Source organism: Arvicanthis niloticus, chromosome 14, assembly GCF_011762505.2.
Source record: "Arvicanthis niloticus isolate mArvNil1 chromosome 14, mArvNil1.pat.X, whole genome shotgun sequence".
Lineage (NCBI taxonomy): Eukaryota > Metazoa > Chordata > Mammalia > Rodentia > Muridae > Arvicanthis > Arvicanthis niloticus.
Genome location: NC_047671.1, coordinates 52,048,687 through 52,066,423, shown reverse-complemented (window position 1 = coordinate 52,066,423; position 17,737 = coordinate 52,048,687). Strand labels below are relative to the sequence as shown.

The 17,737-nt window shown below is 43.4% G+C and overlaps 1 protein-coding gene across 2 annotated transcripts in view; it reads right to left on the bottom strand.

Annotated features, from left to right (window-relative positions):
• Positions 1 to 17,737, bottom strand: part of Sil1 (SIL1 nucleotide exchange factor) — a 232,047-nt gene that overhangs the window by 146,397 nt on the left and 67,913 nt on the right. Inside the window, exon 3 of one of the 2 annotated variants that reach the window (XM_034518623.2) lies at positions 3,861 to 3,999. The exons of the other annotated variant lie outside the window; for it this stretch is intronic. Coding sequence (XP_034374514.1) covers positions 3,861 to 3,999 — 139 coding nt within the window. The remainder of the gene's footprint in view (positions 1 to 3,860; positions 4,000 to 17,737) is intronic. 2 annotated transcript variants of the gene reach the window in all.

Sequence of the window (17,737 nt, the reverse complement as noted above, 5' to 3'; positions counted from 1 at the left end):
TCAATCCCCTCTTATTGCTCGTGCAGCTCTGAAAATGATCTGACCAGATGGCGGGTACTCTGTAATTCTTGGATTGCTCTCATCAGTTGATGATTTAGATTTTTTTTCTCTTTTCCACCCCTCATATGAACGTGTTCTTGCACAGGCTTCCTGCATGCCCCCATCGACTGGGCTCTAGGGCCAATATTTCAAGGATTCTCACAGCTGCTTTGAAGTCAAATTGGGTCAATAAGAAGCTTCAGGTTGAGAGTGGCTGTGCTTTCTTGAGCCCAGAGGGGCTGATGGGCAGCACTGACAAACAGGAAGGACGGGGTGGCGATTGTCCTCACTTCCACTTCTCCTTCAAGTCACCAAAGGGAGCAAAGATGTATTTCTTTTAGTAACAACATATTGAATATGTTCTATATGTCAGTCCCTTTAAGAAACAGCTTACACACACATTCACACACACACACACACACACACACATTCACACACACACACATTCTTACGCATACATACTCACACTCACATTCACATTCTTACATAAACACTCACACATACACAGACACACTCATACTCACACATTCACACTCACACACTCTCACATTTTGCAATACCATGTCTGTGCAGTTCTTATTTCCATTCCAATTTTCAGATGAGATGTTAGAGTACCCACAGCTCAGAGAGAGCCACAGTCATGTCCAGCATCATAAAACTGCCCCAGCTAACTGCCCCACAGACTCCTCAGCACAAGAGAAGGCCTGGCACTGCCACACCAATGGCCTTTTGATGTTTCTGTATTGTCTGTGAACCTATAGGCTATGAGGCACAAAGGGTTCATGTCCAATTTGTTCCTTGGGAAGACATTGTGGCACAGTATTTAAGCTGGGCTTAAGGGTGTCTAAATTTTGACAGCACTACTTATTGGTTGTTTGTCTGAGTAATCTCTTCTTGCTGCAAATGAGTTTTGTCTGTAAAAGTTAGGATAGCTATAGCAACTACCCTCAAAGGGTGTCTGTCAGAGTCAATACTTAGTAAATGTGAGCTGTTTATCTCTGGCACAAGGTGGGATCTGAGAAAACACTCAGGGAAGATAGAACTATAGAATCTGGCTGTAATCAGTGTTCCATAATAACAAGCACCCCTCAGCACAGTGCTTCTAAAATGTATAGAATTTCCCTAAATGACAGAGACTTTTATTATCCAAAACCAGTGCCTTTCAACCGAGCCAGAATTTATGCTAACATGTGACTGCTGGTGGGGGTTCTCATGGGGATCAGCATGGGGTTTGGTCACCAGAAAGACTGTTTCTTTCACACATTCACACTCAGATACTCACACACACACTCACTCACTCACACACATACACTCACAAGCACAAAATTCTAGAATCTAGGAGTCCTCAGCTCCAGGACAAATGTCTCAGTTCCCTGCCCAGAACCAAAAGGACCTGCCAGCAAACAGCTTTCCCTGCTTGCTTATGAACAGCTGATGCTGAATCCACACTCAAACGCTTGCTGTGGCTCTGTTAGGTGAGGCTGATCCCAAAATAAATCAAAGAAAGGGAGACAGGAAAATCACTTCCAGGAACAAGCAACTCCCAGTGACAATACTGACAGTAATAATGGTGGCAGGCAGACTCCAGGGATGAGACCTGTAGCTGTCTCAGTGCTGTGTGGCTGAATCCAAGTTCCCACCTGGCCCAGTGGGAAGACCTAAAAGTCATGTGTGCCAGGCCACAGCAGGCAGTCTGACAATCTGCCTTCCAACAAGCCTAGCCCATAACCCAAACAGCCCATATACCCTAGGAATCTTCCCCTTGAGGCAAAAGGAAATCAGAGGTACAGCCTCACATCAAAGACCAAGAGTCCTTTCAACAGAAGGGCAGAGCTGGTTGGCTGAGATAGGGTCAGAAACTATCAACTTACCCTTGTCTTCAACATCCCCAAACAGTGCTCACCGTGTTCCCATGTCTGCCTCTGGCCCTCAAGCAGGGAATAAATACTCTACTAAACATTCTGTTTGTGTTCATCCCTGCTCCCTCATCAAAGCTGCTATTGAAGGAGGAAGGGAGAGGATCTGACAACCATGGAAGTCTTTCTCTCACATCCTAAGTCCCCTTCCTCAGGTAAGATTACCAGGAAAAGAAGGCTGCATGTTCATGGGCCCTCAGTAGTATCCAATTCCACAAGTGGACTAAAGATGTGTACAAGTGGGGATTTACCTCTGAAAACCAGAATATCTAAGCCAAGTGACACATTGGGTAGAGGACTTTGAATCTACAATATGCTTTAGTGGCAACAGCCTTTGTAGCAGCTTTAAGAGAACTTTGTACAGAAGAGTCCACAAGGAGCTCTTGAGAAACTACAAGCTAGAGGGTGTTGTCAAAGGAGCATCAGTTCCATGTACGATGAGTGCTTCTCTAGTACTCCAGCTTCTCAGAGCTTGCGCCTCACCTAATCTCTGGCTCTTCCTTCCAAAGAATACATGTAGGGGTTCTTGAGCCACTAGCAGCAGTGCCACTGCCAGAGGTCTGGGCACAGCTCAAGGTCTGAAATATGAGCGCTGTTCTACTTGCAGTGTGGACCAAGGGCTTGAGGTGGACTGACCTAGACAAAGGGGTAGAAGTAGAAGTAGGACGCAGAACATCAGCCTCCATCTACTCCACACGATTGTCAATTTACAAGACTACCATAACCTACATAAAGCCAGAGGACCATAACCACATCTTCTACCTCCCCACTCCTGACAGCCTCTCCAAGCTATTCCTCAAAGACTGAATTCTGTTCTCAGGGAAGCTGAGAGAGGACAGGCATAGTTGGGCCTGCTGAATCCAATACCTCTGTTATACCTCTGTTCTTAAACTTCCCTCTGCTGAAGCCACGAGCTCTCACTTGGCTTCTTTGGGGCTTCATCAGTCTTCTTCAGCAGCTACTACCCACATGCAAGCCTAGCAGGAGTGATATTGCTGGCTGGCACAGCAATGCTATCCCTGGCAGCACAGCAGCAACGGGGGCTGTAAGGACATGGTGATGAATATCAGCAAGGACCTGAGGAAGCTATGCAATGGCTGCTGCCAGAACTTGCCATCCACAATACATGCCACAATACAGAACACGAGCTGCCTACACCTGAAAATAGTCTCAGTGCTGGCAGAGCAGGCTCCAGCCAAAGACAGCTGGAGTTGGGAAGACAGCGGATCAAGGCTCTGAGGCCCATGACATTTGACATCAGGTGAGTAACACAACAAGTCATCTAACCTTTTGAACCTCAGCATTTCTACTGGAAGATAAAGACAGTAACAATTCTATTCCTGTGAAAACTGAACATGGTATACACGAGGAACTTAGCAGTGGGCCTGAATATAGCAAACACTGCACAACTGCAGGCCATTGTCATTAATACTTGAAACCCTGGACTCAGGGTCATAAAGGGGTTAGAAAGTTGTTCCCTCTGAAGATGCCTCAGTTATGATCAGGCAAGGACCAGCCCTTTTTTTCTTGGCACAGGTTCCTTTAATAGAACATTTGGGCCTAACACCAGTGCTCAGTACTCTCCTATGAACACTATTTCAGCAGCACTGAGCCAAGCAGCAGAGCCCAAAATAGCACTTGCAGAGCAAGGCACATGTCACTGCCTCTCCTGTGCTTCACAAAGTTTTCCATCACTTGCTCAGAAAGCATGGCCACCCACCACAGACCTCCCTTCCAGGGTACTCATATACCACACACTGCTCTGCTGAAGAATGGAGGTCGGCAAACCCCACGGCACTAAAGCTACTACTGTGATGGTCACCACGAGACTGCCTGCTCCCAACCTTCAAGAACAAAGGGCATTTGTGGTTTTAATTCAGTGTTTCTACGGAGCAAGTCTGGTACCTGGTTGAAGAGTCTGCCACTCTTGGGTTGAGTGAAACACCTCTAGGACCTCGGTGTCTAGTTCCTCCTCTCCTCTGGTTTCCTTTGTATCTGATTCCTTGTGGATGCTCTTCTCTGGGTTGGTGAGTGCATAATTATTCTGAGAAAAGAAAATAGTTTGTGACCCACCACTATAAGAAAGCAAGAAGCAGCTTGAGGTGATGCACTCTCCCTTTATGCCCCTCCTAATCTCAGATACGCTTCAACACCTGCAATTCCTCTCACAAGGTCAGCTGCAGCACTAGCACATGAGGCAAAATGGTTAAACAAACACAGTATATTTTTGGGTATATACGGTATTTTTGTACATCATACAGGAATACCACGAGAAGATTCCATACTCTCTTGAAGGGGTTAAGAAAATACTAGAGAGAGGGTTAGCACTGTTTTTACTTTCTATTTAACTGCTTGAAGTAAACAGGCTGGTGGCTAAGTTCTAATTGATTCCCAAGTAGTCTGGCAAATTCCCTGGAGATCGACAGGGTGTAAATGTTCTGAAGCATTCCAAACCGTGGAGTAAAAGTTACAAGTGGGAATGTGGGATTCCAACTGGGCCAAGACAAGAACATGTCCCAGCTGGAAACTGCTCACCAAACTCGCTTCTCCCTATGGCCTGGACATCAAAGACAGGAAGATGGAGTCCATGAAGCACTCTGAGCTTAGGAGGCTGGGAACGTGAACATCAAGTGTTGTTCATTGTCTCTTCCTGATCTCCCTATTGTTTAATTGTTTATTTCTTATTTTATGCATATGCCAGCCCGGGGAAGTTGCCTCTGGGACAGTGAGAGGAGCCACACTAGCATAGGCACACAGGAGGGGAACCCAGCTCCCCCTCCCCCCACCCTTCATTACTCTTCATCTACTTCCCAACACCTACCCTAACAGTGTACTTCTTAGAGTCTTCCTCTGAGCCACACCTGTGCTGAGTACTTTACATAGACCTCATTTTGATTTCTCAACAATTCTAACCCTGCCTGGGTGGTGTTCCATGGAAGTACTTCCTCGAGTACTATCCCAGCACAAGAAAGGAACTGTCTCCTGCCTGGATCTCTTAGTGCCTGATCTTTAATTAGCTGTCAGAGAAGGGTTAAGGTGTTAAGGTGTTGCTGATGACAATACAGAGCCTCTCCAAGAATTTTCACATTTAACAAGAAATAAAAGCATGAGATTTGGGTGGCAGAATTTCATACCTTGTTAAGAGCCAGAAAGGAAAATATCGTAGGCAAAAGGACGCTCTTAAATCATTTCACGAATTAATGAGAACACTGACTACAGCATAGTGGTAAAGAACTGGAGCTCCCTGTCAGATAACACAAGTTCAAATCCCATTGTTTGTGTGACTCTGGGCAAGCTATTTAACTTTTAAAGGATAGGTCTCTAGTTCATATACTGTAAGCCACTAGCTCTGAGAACATGGCACCTGCCATCACCATCACTGCCACCACCATCACCATCATCACCACCACCACCTTACAATCGAAGCTTCTAGGTCAGAGAAGTCTATGCTATGACAACTTAGAGTAACTACACAGTACAGTTTCACTCAGAACAGGTTGAGAGGAGGTCACTCTGTGCCCCAGGAGTTCAGCCTAGCTCAAATCCCTCTTAGCTATTCAATTTTAAGTCTGCATAATAATTAATACAAAAGGGGGGGTGCAGAGAGATAGCTCAGTGGTGAAAAGCACTGGCTACTCTTCCAGAAGACCCTGGTTCAATTCCCAGTACCCACATGGCACCTCACAACCATCTTTAACTGCAGTCCCAGGGAATTGAGAGCCTGCTTCTGGCTTCCATGGGACTGCACACACACTGTGCATAGACACTGCCTGTGATGATGAGTGTGAATCACAGTGCACATCTGTAAGCAGAGAGCTTGAGAGCTGAAGTGACAGCAAGGGTCAGGAGAGTTCAAGTCTAGCCTCAGTTATATAAGCAAGTGCAAGGCCAGTCTACACTATATAAGAGCCTGCCAATGGGAAAAGGAAGACTGGTAAGGAGAGAGAAGGAGAAATAAGAGACAAAAGAAGAGAGAGAGAGAATATGAATTAAGAACAGAATAGCAGATGTGTTTGTGAGACTACAGAAGAACTTGTCAGGAGGATGTGACCATCCAGGACTCCTAAGTACCAAGTCTCCTGAGGCGGGTACTTAGAAGTCCATCCTTTATATATAACTGTATGCCCAAGACCTAGTTCATAACAGCTGAGTGAGTGTGTGAGTGAATGAATGAGTGAATGAGAGAATGAATGAATAATACTTCATAGGCAGGTGTGACTTTGGGGTTTTAGACAATCCCTAGTCCCTGAGTCTTCTGCAGACAGGTAGCAGGATCATATTTTAGAATACAGTCTACTTTATCTGCTAAGTATCCCAAACTTAGGTGTGTTAGAACCAAGCCACGCTGGCCAGCCCCTGGCCAAAAGTGCCATACCACAAGATTAGAATATTAATAAACATTTCCTCAGAGCTGTGTAGATCAAATGCCTCCAGGAGCCAGGTAGAAATAGGTGAAGATGAGTGAAGTGGGCCAGGCGAATGCAACAGGGAGCACTGAGCCTGCAGGCGTAACCCTCCCGCCTGCTATGTGGGAAAAGTGCTAATTAAGGTCAATCAAAGTCTACCATTGACTGGATAGCCTTCTGAGACTCTGTGAACAACGAGGAACTCCCTTGTTAACAGTTTCTCCCTCTCTGACCTTGTCTGGGATTTTCTAAGCTCCCACACTTGTCTTGAGGAATGGCACATAGCCTCAATTGGTTTATTGGATCAATTTCCTTTCTTCTGAAAAAGCCTGTTCAAGTCAGCACCTGAGACTTCTGAAATGCTTCCCCATGCTAATGAGGTAATGTCAGGAACCCTAAGCCCCCAGCCAGTGACCTTTGCCTATCCGGGAAGTCCCTACCCTCAGTCCCCCTAACTTTATAAGCTTTCAATCACCCTAAGAAAAGCTGACCTGTCTACTGACAAGCAGCCCTAGTGTGGTCATTTACCACACGAACTCACAGGGCTTCCAAATCCCGTTTGACATCGCCCTCTGCCCTCATGGACCGAATCAGCAGATCCATAAAAGCAGGAAGTCCCACACATCACTAAGAAAGCTGACACTCTGCTGTACATGCCTGCTACACAACTTGAACACAAACAAAAATCTGAGTTTTTATGTGAACTGTTTTTATTTTTAGACTGCTAAGAAGACCAAACCAAACACCTAAGATTTAAATTGCAACTTTGCTTTAGTATACCAAGGGGTAATTCCAGGATGTGTGACAGTCAGCAGAAGAATGAAGTCTCATAACCTAGTGTCTTAGTTAGGGTTTTACTGCTGTGAACAGATACCATGACCAAAGCAACTCTTATAAGGACAACATTTAATTGGGGCTGGCGTATAGGTTCAGAGGTTCAGTCAATTATCATCAAGGCAGGAGCACGGCAGCACTCAGGCAGGCATGATGCAGGAGGAGCTGAGAGTTCTACATCTTCATCTAAAGGCTGCTGGGAGAAGACTGGCTTCCAGGCAGCTGAGATGAGGGTCTTAAAGCCCATGCTCATAGTGACAAATTTCATTCATCCGACAAGGCCACACCTCTTAATAGTGCCACTCCCTGGTCTAAACATATACAAACTATAACATTCCATTCCCTGGCTCCCATATGCTTTTCAAAAACAGGAGCCTCTGGGGACCATACCTAAGCATAACATAATACAAAATACATTTAGTCCAACTTCCAAAGTCCCTATAGCCTATAGTAGTCTCAACAGTGTTAAAAGGTTAAAGTTCAAAGTCTCTTCTAAGATTCATTCAAAGACTTAACTGTAATCTCCAAAGCAATACAGGAAACTAGCTGGACAAACTTCAAACTCTGCATCTCCATGTCTGATGTCAAAGTGGTTTTCAGATCTCCACTCCTTTTTCATCTTTGTTGACTGCAACAAACTTCTTTCTCCTGGGCTGGTTCCACCCTCTGTTAGCAGCTTTCCTCTGCAGATAGCCCATGGCTCTGGCATCTCAAACATCTTGAGGTCTCCAAGTTAACTTCAGGTGCACAGCTTTGTTCCATGTTTGGGATCCACACATGATCTTCTAGCCTCCTCCAAAGGGCTTAGGCCACTTCTCCAGCTCTGCCCTCTGTAACATTCTAGGCTCTGGTTGATTCCACTCCACTGCTGATGCTCTTGGTGATCATTCCATAGTACTGACATCTCCAATACTTTAGGTGGGGTCTTCTGCTGCAACTAGGCTTCACCAATAGCCTCTCATAGGCTCTCTTCATGGTGCCAAGCCTAAACTTCTTTGCACAACCACTTCAGTCCTGGGCTATCAACAACTGAGGCTGCACCTTCACCAATGGCCTTCCCTGGCCTCTCACAGTGCCAAGCCTCAGCTGCTCTTCATGACCCCTCCATACCTTCAAAATCAGTACCACCTGGGTGATTCTTACATGTTACCAAGTCCAGCTGCAGCATGAGGTACAACCTTGGCTACCTCTGGAACACAGCTTCTTTGTGCTCTCAGAAAACACTTCCCAGAAGATTTCATCTCAGTGATGCTGGTCTCTTCTTACTTACCACTAATTTGTTAGCTCCAGCTAACCAGCATCAATTGTCCCAGTAGTCCCTTCTATTCTTGACTCTAAAACCAGAGCCACCTGGCCAATGCTGCCAAGCTCTGCTGTTTGCCGAGCTGGAATGTGGCCCCCTTGTTCTATTACATTATCACCAGATTTCTGTTTTCCAACTCCCTCACTGCCTAAGCTTGGCTGTCCTGGAACTTGCTGTGTAGATTGACCTTGAACTCAGATCTGCATGGCTCTGTCTCCTGGGATTAAACATGTTGTACCACCAGCCTGGATTTAAGCTTTTCTTCAACCAGAAATTGCTTTGTCCCAGGCTGGCCTTGAATTTAAGAGATCTGCTTGGCTTTGTCTCCTGGTATTAAAGGTGTGTACCACCATGCCAGGACTTGAATTTAGCTGGGTGAGGTCCCAAAATCCCACTCCCTTAATCTGTTAACTCCTAAAACATAGGATTCAACTCCATTGTACTTCCTGATGCCCTATTAATACTTGAACCATATATTTTATATATTTTCCTTTCTCAGCTTGCTCATCTTCATTAAAATGCTCTTCATAAGAGTAAACTTTAGACGGGCAGTGGTGGCTCACGCCTTTAATCCCAGCACTTGGGAGGCAGAGGCAGGCGGATTTCTGAGTTCAAGGCCAGCCTGGTCTACAGAGTGAATTCCAGGACAGCCAGGGCTACACAGAGAAACCCTGTCTCGAAAAACCGAAAGAGTAAACTTTAGTAACCACATTAACAGAATTTATACCAGGCTGTTTTGAGACTTCCTTTTTCAAAGCAATTAATCTAAATCTCCTCACCTTAGCCTCAGGCACTCTTTGGACAAGGGCAAAAAGCAGCCACATTCTTCACCAAAATACCATAAAAACAGTCTCCAGGTCACATACTGAAATTCTTCTCCACTGAAACTTCTTGAGCCAGGTTTGCACAGTTTAAATCACTCTCAGCAACAAACTCTTCCATATTTCTACTAGGGTGGCCAATTAAGCCCCATGTAAAAAAAAAAAAAAATCCATTGTTTTCTAAATCAGGAAGTCCCCAGATTTACATTCTTCCCAACAAAAACATGGTCAGGCCTATCACAGCAGTACCCCAGTCCCTGGTACCAACATCTGTCTTAGTTAGGGTTTTAGTGCTGTGAACAGACACCAGAACCAAGGCAATTCTTATAAAGACAACATTTAATTGGGGCTGACTTACAGGTTCAGAGGTTCAGTTCATTATCAAGGTGGGAGCATGGCAGCATCCAGGCAGGCATGGTACAGGAGTGGCTGAGAGTTCTACATCTTCATCTAAAAGCTGCTGGGAGAAGACTGGCTTCCAGGCAGCTGAGATGAGGATCTTAAAGCCCACACCCACAATGACATACCTACTCCAACCAAGCCACACCTACTCCAACAGGGCCACACCTTCTAATAGTGCCACTCCCTGAGCCAAGCATATATAAACCATCACACCCAAAGAAGCAAGAAGTTCTTTGCTGTGTGACAGATTTTTCCTGAGACAAAGGTCTACTAGTGCCAGAAAAGGAACCCAGGACAGACCAAAGTAATGATAGCACCAAAGTACAATTTGGTGACCCAATAAAATTTTTAATAAGGTTATTAACAGAAATAAAGGAGAAATTGCTTTCAAGGAGCAAGGATAACTCAGAAGCAGCTGCATCACCAGAAAGCCCACACTGACAACCCTGGTATTTTCTCCACAGCTTGGATGCAGCTTCACAGTTCCAGGGTCTTCCTGCAATGTGGCTGGTTCTTGTCCACCCACACATATCATCCCTGTAGTGCTTACTCCCTTAAACTTGCAAGGGCCCCCAAGAACATTTTAAGTTTTCATACTTCCTGGATGTGTGACCTTTTGTTTGCCTCCTGCCTACCACACCTCCCCCTCCACAGGCAAATGCTGCAACTTGGAGGGAATAGTGTAATTTGGAAGAACATGCCATTTAATGCTCTTCAAAATCCAGACAGGGCTAGTAGTGTTCACGCTGATGACTCAGGAGACAGGAAAAGCTCCTTTTTCTGGATTTCATTAACAAAGGTAACAGATCGGGATCATCCAACAACAAAGCTGCTGCAAGAAGCTGAAATAGTTTCCTCCAAAATAAAGGACCAAAACATAGAAAACAATAGCTTTTGCACTAGTATTGAAAGCACAGCACTTGGGTGTGGTAGGAATGTGACAGTTTGAATATGCTTGGCCCAGGAAGTGTCACTATTAGGAGGTGTGGCCTTGTTGGAGTGTTGTGTCACTGTGGGTGTGGGCTTTAAGACCCTCTTCCTAGCTGCCTGGAAGCCAGTCTTCTCCTAGCAGCCTTCAGATGAAGACGTAGGACTCTTTGCTCCTCCTGCACCATGCCCGCCTGGACGCTGCCATGCTCCCACCTTGATAATGAACTGAACCTCTGAACCTGTAAGTCAGGCCCAATTAAATGTTGTCCTTATAAGAGTTGCCTTGGTCCTGGTGTCTGTTCACAGCACTAAAACCCTAACTAAGACACATGGTCTTAATAAGAAGGGTATACACAATTTACTTAAAATCAACTTGAACAACTTGGTGGGGAAAGAGCCAGCAGGAGGCCTCAACAGTTCTCCCATTGACACCAGAAGCATTTACTGCTGGAAAAGCCTGTAGCTCTCACAAGTCCTAAGCCCAGTCTCGGAGCTATCACTGAGCTATCACTGAGTTATGACTAAGAAAGACCAATTAGGATCCTGAGAAGCAGCAGGACAGCCACCCCAGCAGTTTAGCCAACTCAGCCCTGGAGGCAGAATGACAATCAGCATTGAGCAAGGTAGCTGGTGAAGCTCCTGAGGAAACAGATCTGTGGTCCTATCCATCTTCCTGCAGTCCCAAGAAGAAGGCTGAGCATTCTCAGAATCTTTGCCTCCTGGAGGCCTTGAGAAGTACACAGAACCTACCTTAGGCAGATGGTTCTTTGAAACACTGCCAGTAATACAACCTTTGCTCACATACAAATACCCCTCTGGGCCCACTAGTGCAACCCAGCCTCTGTGGGATGCTCAGACACAAGGCCCTTGCAGATGGACAGGAATCATGGCTCTGCTTAGATGCTTTATATGTGTAGGCCCTCTAGAGTAGCCAAACTCTCATAAGATCTGCAGAAACTAACAGGGATTCCCACACCCACAACCAAATACACTACACCCAGAGCTGCTAGCAAATCCACCTAAGAGAACTTAGGTGCAATCCAATAACCCATACAGTGGAAGCTACGAGCATGCTATAGACATCATATACATGGATTATAGCTGAAGAGGCTACATGCTCTAAAGTACTCATCTAGAACCAAAGTCAATGCAACCTATCCTGTTGGATTAAATTCCTCGGTTAAAATATACCAAATGTGGAATGGAGTTAAAAATGAGACTGCTGCCTACAAGAAACTCACTCCACCAGTAACATGGACATAGACTGAAAGTGAAGAGATGGAGGAAAAACATCAAGCAAGCAGGAAAAAAAGGAGCAACAGTATTAGATAAAATAAAGGAAACACTTTAAAACACAAATAAGGTCATTATATAATAATAAATGGACCAATTCAGCAAGATGAACTAGCACTAATAAGTGTATATAGACCCACTGCTGAAATATCCAATTGTACAAAGCAGGATCTCATACATAATCATGGGGACCTTAACACCCACTTTCATCAAAGGAGAGAGAACAGGCAATCAATGAAAAAAAAAAACTGGAGTTGAATTATACTATAGGCCAATTTAGCAGATAATTACAGGACACTTCATCTAATAGTTTCAGTATATACACTTTTCTTCTCAGAACATGGAATTTTATTCTGGATAGATTATATGTTAGATGACAAGTCTTTAAAAAAAGAATATAAGAACTACAACCTGAAAAGACTTGTATTTTTTCTGCTCATAATTGAATAAAACAAGAAATCTATAGAAGGACTTTAGAAATTGTATAAAAGGGGCCACCAAGATGGCTCAGCAGGCAAAGGCACTTGCCACCAAGCCTGACTCCCTGGGACTCATATGGTGGAAAGACCTGATTCCCACAAGTCACTGCAGGCTCACACCATGCTAAGTGTGTGCACACACACACCCCTACTTACAATAAATAAATAAATATGATGAAAAATTTAGAAGAACTTTTACAAATACATGGGAGGAAATTAATATTATTTTAAATGAACAGGAGGTCAATGACTTTTTTTTTAAATCAAAGTTTCTTGAGCCAAATGTAACAATAAACACCTGTAAGACAGCACTTAGAAGTCAGAGGCAGGAGGATCAGAACATCAAGATCTTCCTCAACTACACAGTGATTTCAAGGTTACTCCAGAACCTATCTCAAAAACTAAATAACCAAAAAATCTTCTTGAAACAAATGAAAATCAAACCATGACATATCAAAGCCTTTGTGATACTAAGAGGAGGGGTTACAGCAACCTTAAAAAAAAAAAAAGACTTTAAACAATGTAATAGTATAACTCAAGAATTAGTTGAACCCATAGCTGGTAGAAGGTAAGGAAAAACAAGACCAGACCAGAGCAGAGATAACAAAAAGAAAAAAAAAAAAAGAAAAAAACAAAAAACAAAACCAACCAGACTGAAGAAGAAAAACAATACATCAGTAAAGAGTTGTGGTAGGTTTGTCTGTTGGTTGGTTTTATATGACTTGATCCCATATAGCCCAAGCTGGTAGTGAACTCACTAAGTAGCCAAGATTGCATTTGAGCACCTCTGCCTCCCAGACTATAGATGCATGCCACTGTGCCCAGCTCTCAGCTAGTTTTCCTGGAGATAAACAAACCTGACAGAATGTTAGCTAGACTAAGCACAAATGTTTGATCTGAAGTTTCCTCAATAAGCTCATGCTTTGAGCATCTGTTTCCTATCTCACTGTACTATTTTAAAGGCACAGGAACATTTATGAGATGAAGTACTACTAAAACAAACAAGTCACTAGGAAAAGGCCTCTGGAGGCCATAGACTCTGGTTGTCATGCCTCACTTCCTGCTCCCTGTCCTCCACAATGTTAGCAGCTTCCACTGCATGTCCCTGTCCCCACAGTCACTCCACACATTCTGATCACTACAGACAGTCACTCCATAAGGCCATCCATCCCTGTCATAATGGATCCAATGCCCCAGGAATCATCATTAAAAATACAATTTCCTTCTTTTCTCTATCAAGTAATTTGTACACGGCAAACATGATGAGTGATAAAAGATTTTAAAAAATGAGAGATTAAAAAGGGGATATTACAACAGATACTACAGAAATAAGTACTATTATATACAACTAAATACTAAAAATTGGAAAAATCCATAAGAAATGGATCGATTTCTAGATACACAACCTATGAAGCCAAAAATGACATAAAAAGCCTGAACAGACCAAAGAGAGGTGGGGGTGGGAAAGAGGCTGATTCAATCAGTACTAAAAAGTTCTCCCATCAAAAACAGGGGTAGGTGTTGCAGGATATTTGACCACACTGTGAACCCTGAGATTGTTATTTAATTAAAAAACAAAAAAACAAAACAAAAGAAAACAACAACCTGTTTCTAGTTGTGGTGTGGCTCAGCCCTTAGAATATACCATTAATCCCTCTGGCTGGAATACAGACACACCCTTAGCACACAGCTTTAATCCAAAACAATGAAAGTAAAATTAGTTTGTAAAAGAAAGCAACCATGTTTAAAAATGATGTCTAGTTTTGGGTGGCAGATAAAGTAATGAATCAGAGAAAGATTTGTCACAATAGAATATACCCAACTCTAACAAGAAGAGAGAGCAGCACAGAGGAGGGGGCAAGGGGAAGAAGAAAGCAGTTTCACCCGGAGAGTTTTACAGAGACAGGTTGAAGACAAGTTAGACATAGGTAAAAACAGAATGAGCCAGAGAATGAGAAGAGGCCAGAAGATTAGAACAGATTGCCAAAGTTAGTTTGAGGCCAAATAGAGCAAGTCAGGAGACACACAGAGCGGGGGCAGGGGTGGGGGGAGAAGCCAGACTGAATCAGTCAGCTGGGAAAGGAGTTTGAGCCAGAACAGCTGAGTTGAACCAGCCAGCTAGAGTTCAGAAAGAACAAGAAAGGGTGAGTTTATTCAGCAGTAAGTCTTAGAGGCTGAAAACAATCTAGATAAAATTGATTGTATGGAGGATAGAAACTTCTAGAACTAAGCCTGGGTTTGCAGATGGAGGCAGCTTAGAGAGAACAATTATTTCTGGAGAATAAAAGTTACATTTTAACATAGGATCAGAAGGCTCCATAGTGTAGGTTACCAAATCTTCAACAAACTAAAACTGATCATCAAACTATTCCAAAGAATTATCTGGTTCAGGATCCTCCCAAACTCATTCTATTAGGCCAGCATTATTTTAAATATTAAAACTAGAGATCAATATATGTGATGGCATAAATGTGAAAATTTTTAACAAAATGCTGGCAAATCAAACCCAACAGTGTTTCAAAAACAAAACAAAACAAAACAAAAAACCAGTAACAATTTAAAAAAGAAACAAAACCTACAGGGCTATTGAGATTGCTCAGTGAGTAAAAGCACTTGCCCACAAGCCTGATAATCTGAGTTAGATCCTTAGATTCCACGGTGGATAAAGAGAAATTACTTCCTTGGGGTGGGGGATTATCAAATAAGATTTATTCCACAGGTTCAACTATGGCTCAACACACATATACAAATAAACATAATTAATCACATCAACAAAACTGAGAAAAAAAACCACATGAGCATCTCAGCAGACACAGAAAACGCATTTAATAATAGCCAGTGGTGCTTAGATTCAAAAATCTAAAACAATTAGGACCTAGAAGGAGCAGACTTCTACACAGTAACTCCACGGTCCACGGTTAATAGCATGCTGCAGCAGAAAGCTGAAATTGTTTATTCACCAATCTAAAACAAGGCACATCAAACAAACAAACAAAAAAATAGTCAAATTACCTGTTTACAAATGATGTGATTTTCTATATAAGAACACTTAACAGCTTCTCTCCCCACCCCCATCTTGCACACACACACATGCAGACTGGGGGGGGGAGGGGTTTAGTCAAGGAAGTGAAGGGTTTCTACAGTTGAAAGTTGTAAAAACACCAAGAAATGAGACTGAATCTCCCCTCCCAGGAAAACAGAAAGTCATCTTACACTCAGGTCAAACTTATCAATGGCAAAATATCCATACTACCGAAAGTGATCTACAGAGTTGATGTAATTTTACAGAATTAGTTTTTAAAAGGACTGCTAAAATTTGTGCTGGCTAGACGGCTCAGCAGGTAAGCATGCTTATCACCAATCCTTACAACATGAATTCAATCCCCAGGACTCACAGGGTGGAGAGAACTGACTCTTGAAAGCTTTCCTGACTTCATGTGTCATGAAACACACATGTCTCCAACACACTCGAATAAACAGACAAATAGGGGGAAATTAACTTCTGGAGGAACTCAGTCAACCATGGCGGCATATAACTTTGTTCCAGTACTTGGAAAGTAAAAGCAGCCAGAATCTCTGCGAGTTCAAGGCCAGCCTGGCCTATGAAGCAAGCTCCAGGATAACCAGAGCTACACAGAGAAACTCAGTCTCAAAAAAAAAACAAACCAAAACAACAACAACAAAAAAATCCTGTGGAACCACAAACACCCCGTGAACACAATCCTGAGCAAAAAGAACAAAGCTGGTGAGGGCTGCTGGGCTGTGCCTCTGCTGCACAGCACCTGTCCAAATGTATGACAGCCCGGGCTCAGTCCCTATCACCACAGAAACCGGACATGGTAGCACACACTTGTAATCCCAGCATTAATGTGGTAGAAGCAGGAGGATCAGAAGTTTAAGACCATCCTCAGTTACATAAGGAGTTGACAAACAGGATACAAGAGTCCTCATTAAAAAAGAAAGGAGAGAAGAGAAAAGGAGGGGAAAAAGAGAGAGAGAGAAAAATAAAACAAGAAACTATAAATAAAATCATAGGGGAAATACATGAGGACACTGAACTGAACAAAGGGTTTTTTTATTTTACATGATCCCCAAACACAAAACTCAAACACTGGTATTACATTTTCTACACAGCATAACCTCAGAACAGACAATTTCAAGAATGGGACAAATGGAGTCATAAAGATAACCCAGTTATTAAAGTATTTGCAGCACCCCACCCCTAGGACGCATACAAAGGATCAACTAAGTTGTACTGAGTGTACACACACTCTATAGATGTGTCCCCACAGACAACATCATAAATACAATAATAACTAAAAAAATTAAAGAACTGGAAAAAAACATTTGCAAGATTCTTAGCCACCAAAAGATTACTAACCAGAATATGTAAGGAGACCAGACAAACCAACATGAAAAATTCAATGGATAAATGGGACTGGGTTGTAGCTCCATAGTGGAATGTTTAGCTAACATATATGAGAACCCCAGATTTCATCTCCAGCACTGCTTAGTAATAGGGCACCTACCTGCTGTGCACAAAGCCCTGGATAAACACAGTTTAGACATAGCTAACAAGCATGTGAAAAATATTCGGTATCATTGTGCTGCTAAGAATCAAAGTCCACAGGCTCTTAGTTTGAATGTGTGGTCTCCAGTTGGTGGAACTGTTTGGGAAGCATTAGGAAGTGTGGTCTTGTTGGAGGCGGTGTTTCATTGAGGGCAGGCTTTAGGTTTTCTCAATCCATTCCCAGTCTCTGGAGGGTATGAATAAGAACAACCCCCCCCCCCCCCCCCATATATTTGAATGATCATCAGGCTAAGGAGGTGTGGCTTTGTCAGAGTAGGTCTGGTCTTGTTAGAAGAATGCCACTGGGAGTGCGATTTTGAAACCTCAAAGCCCCATGTCTCTCTGCTATCTCCCTCTGCCTTTTGATCAGGAGTTCTCAGCTTCTGTTTCAGCACCGTGTGTGCCACCATGCATGCTCCCACCATGATGATAACAGACTGACCCTCTGAGACTGTAAGTAAGCCCTCAATTAAATATTTCCTTTAATAAGAGTTGCCATGGTCATAGTGTTTCTTTATAGCAATAGAACAGTGACTAAATCTCTCTCTCTCTCTCTCTCTCTCTCTCTCTCTCTCTCTCTCTCTCTCTCTCTCTCTCATCCTTGTAGATCAAGATATAAGTTGTCAGCTACTGCTCCAGCACCCTGCCTGCCTGCACACTGCCATGCTTCCTGACATGATGGTCATGGACTCTACCCTCTGAAAGTGAAAATTCCCACCAGACTCTTCCATAAGATGCCTAAGG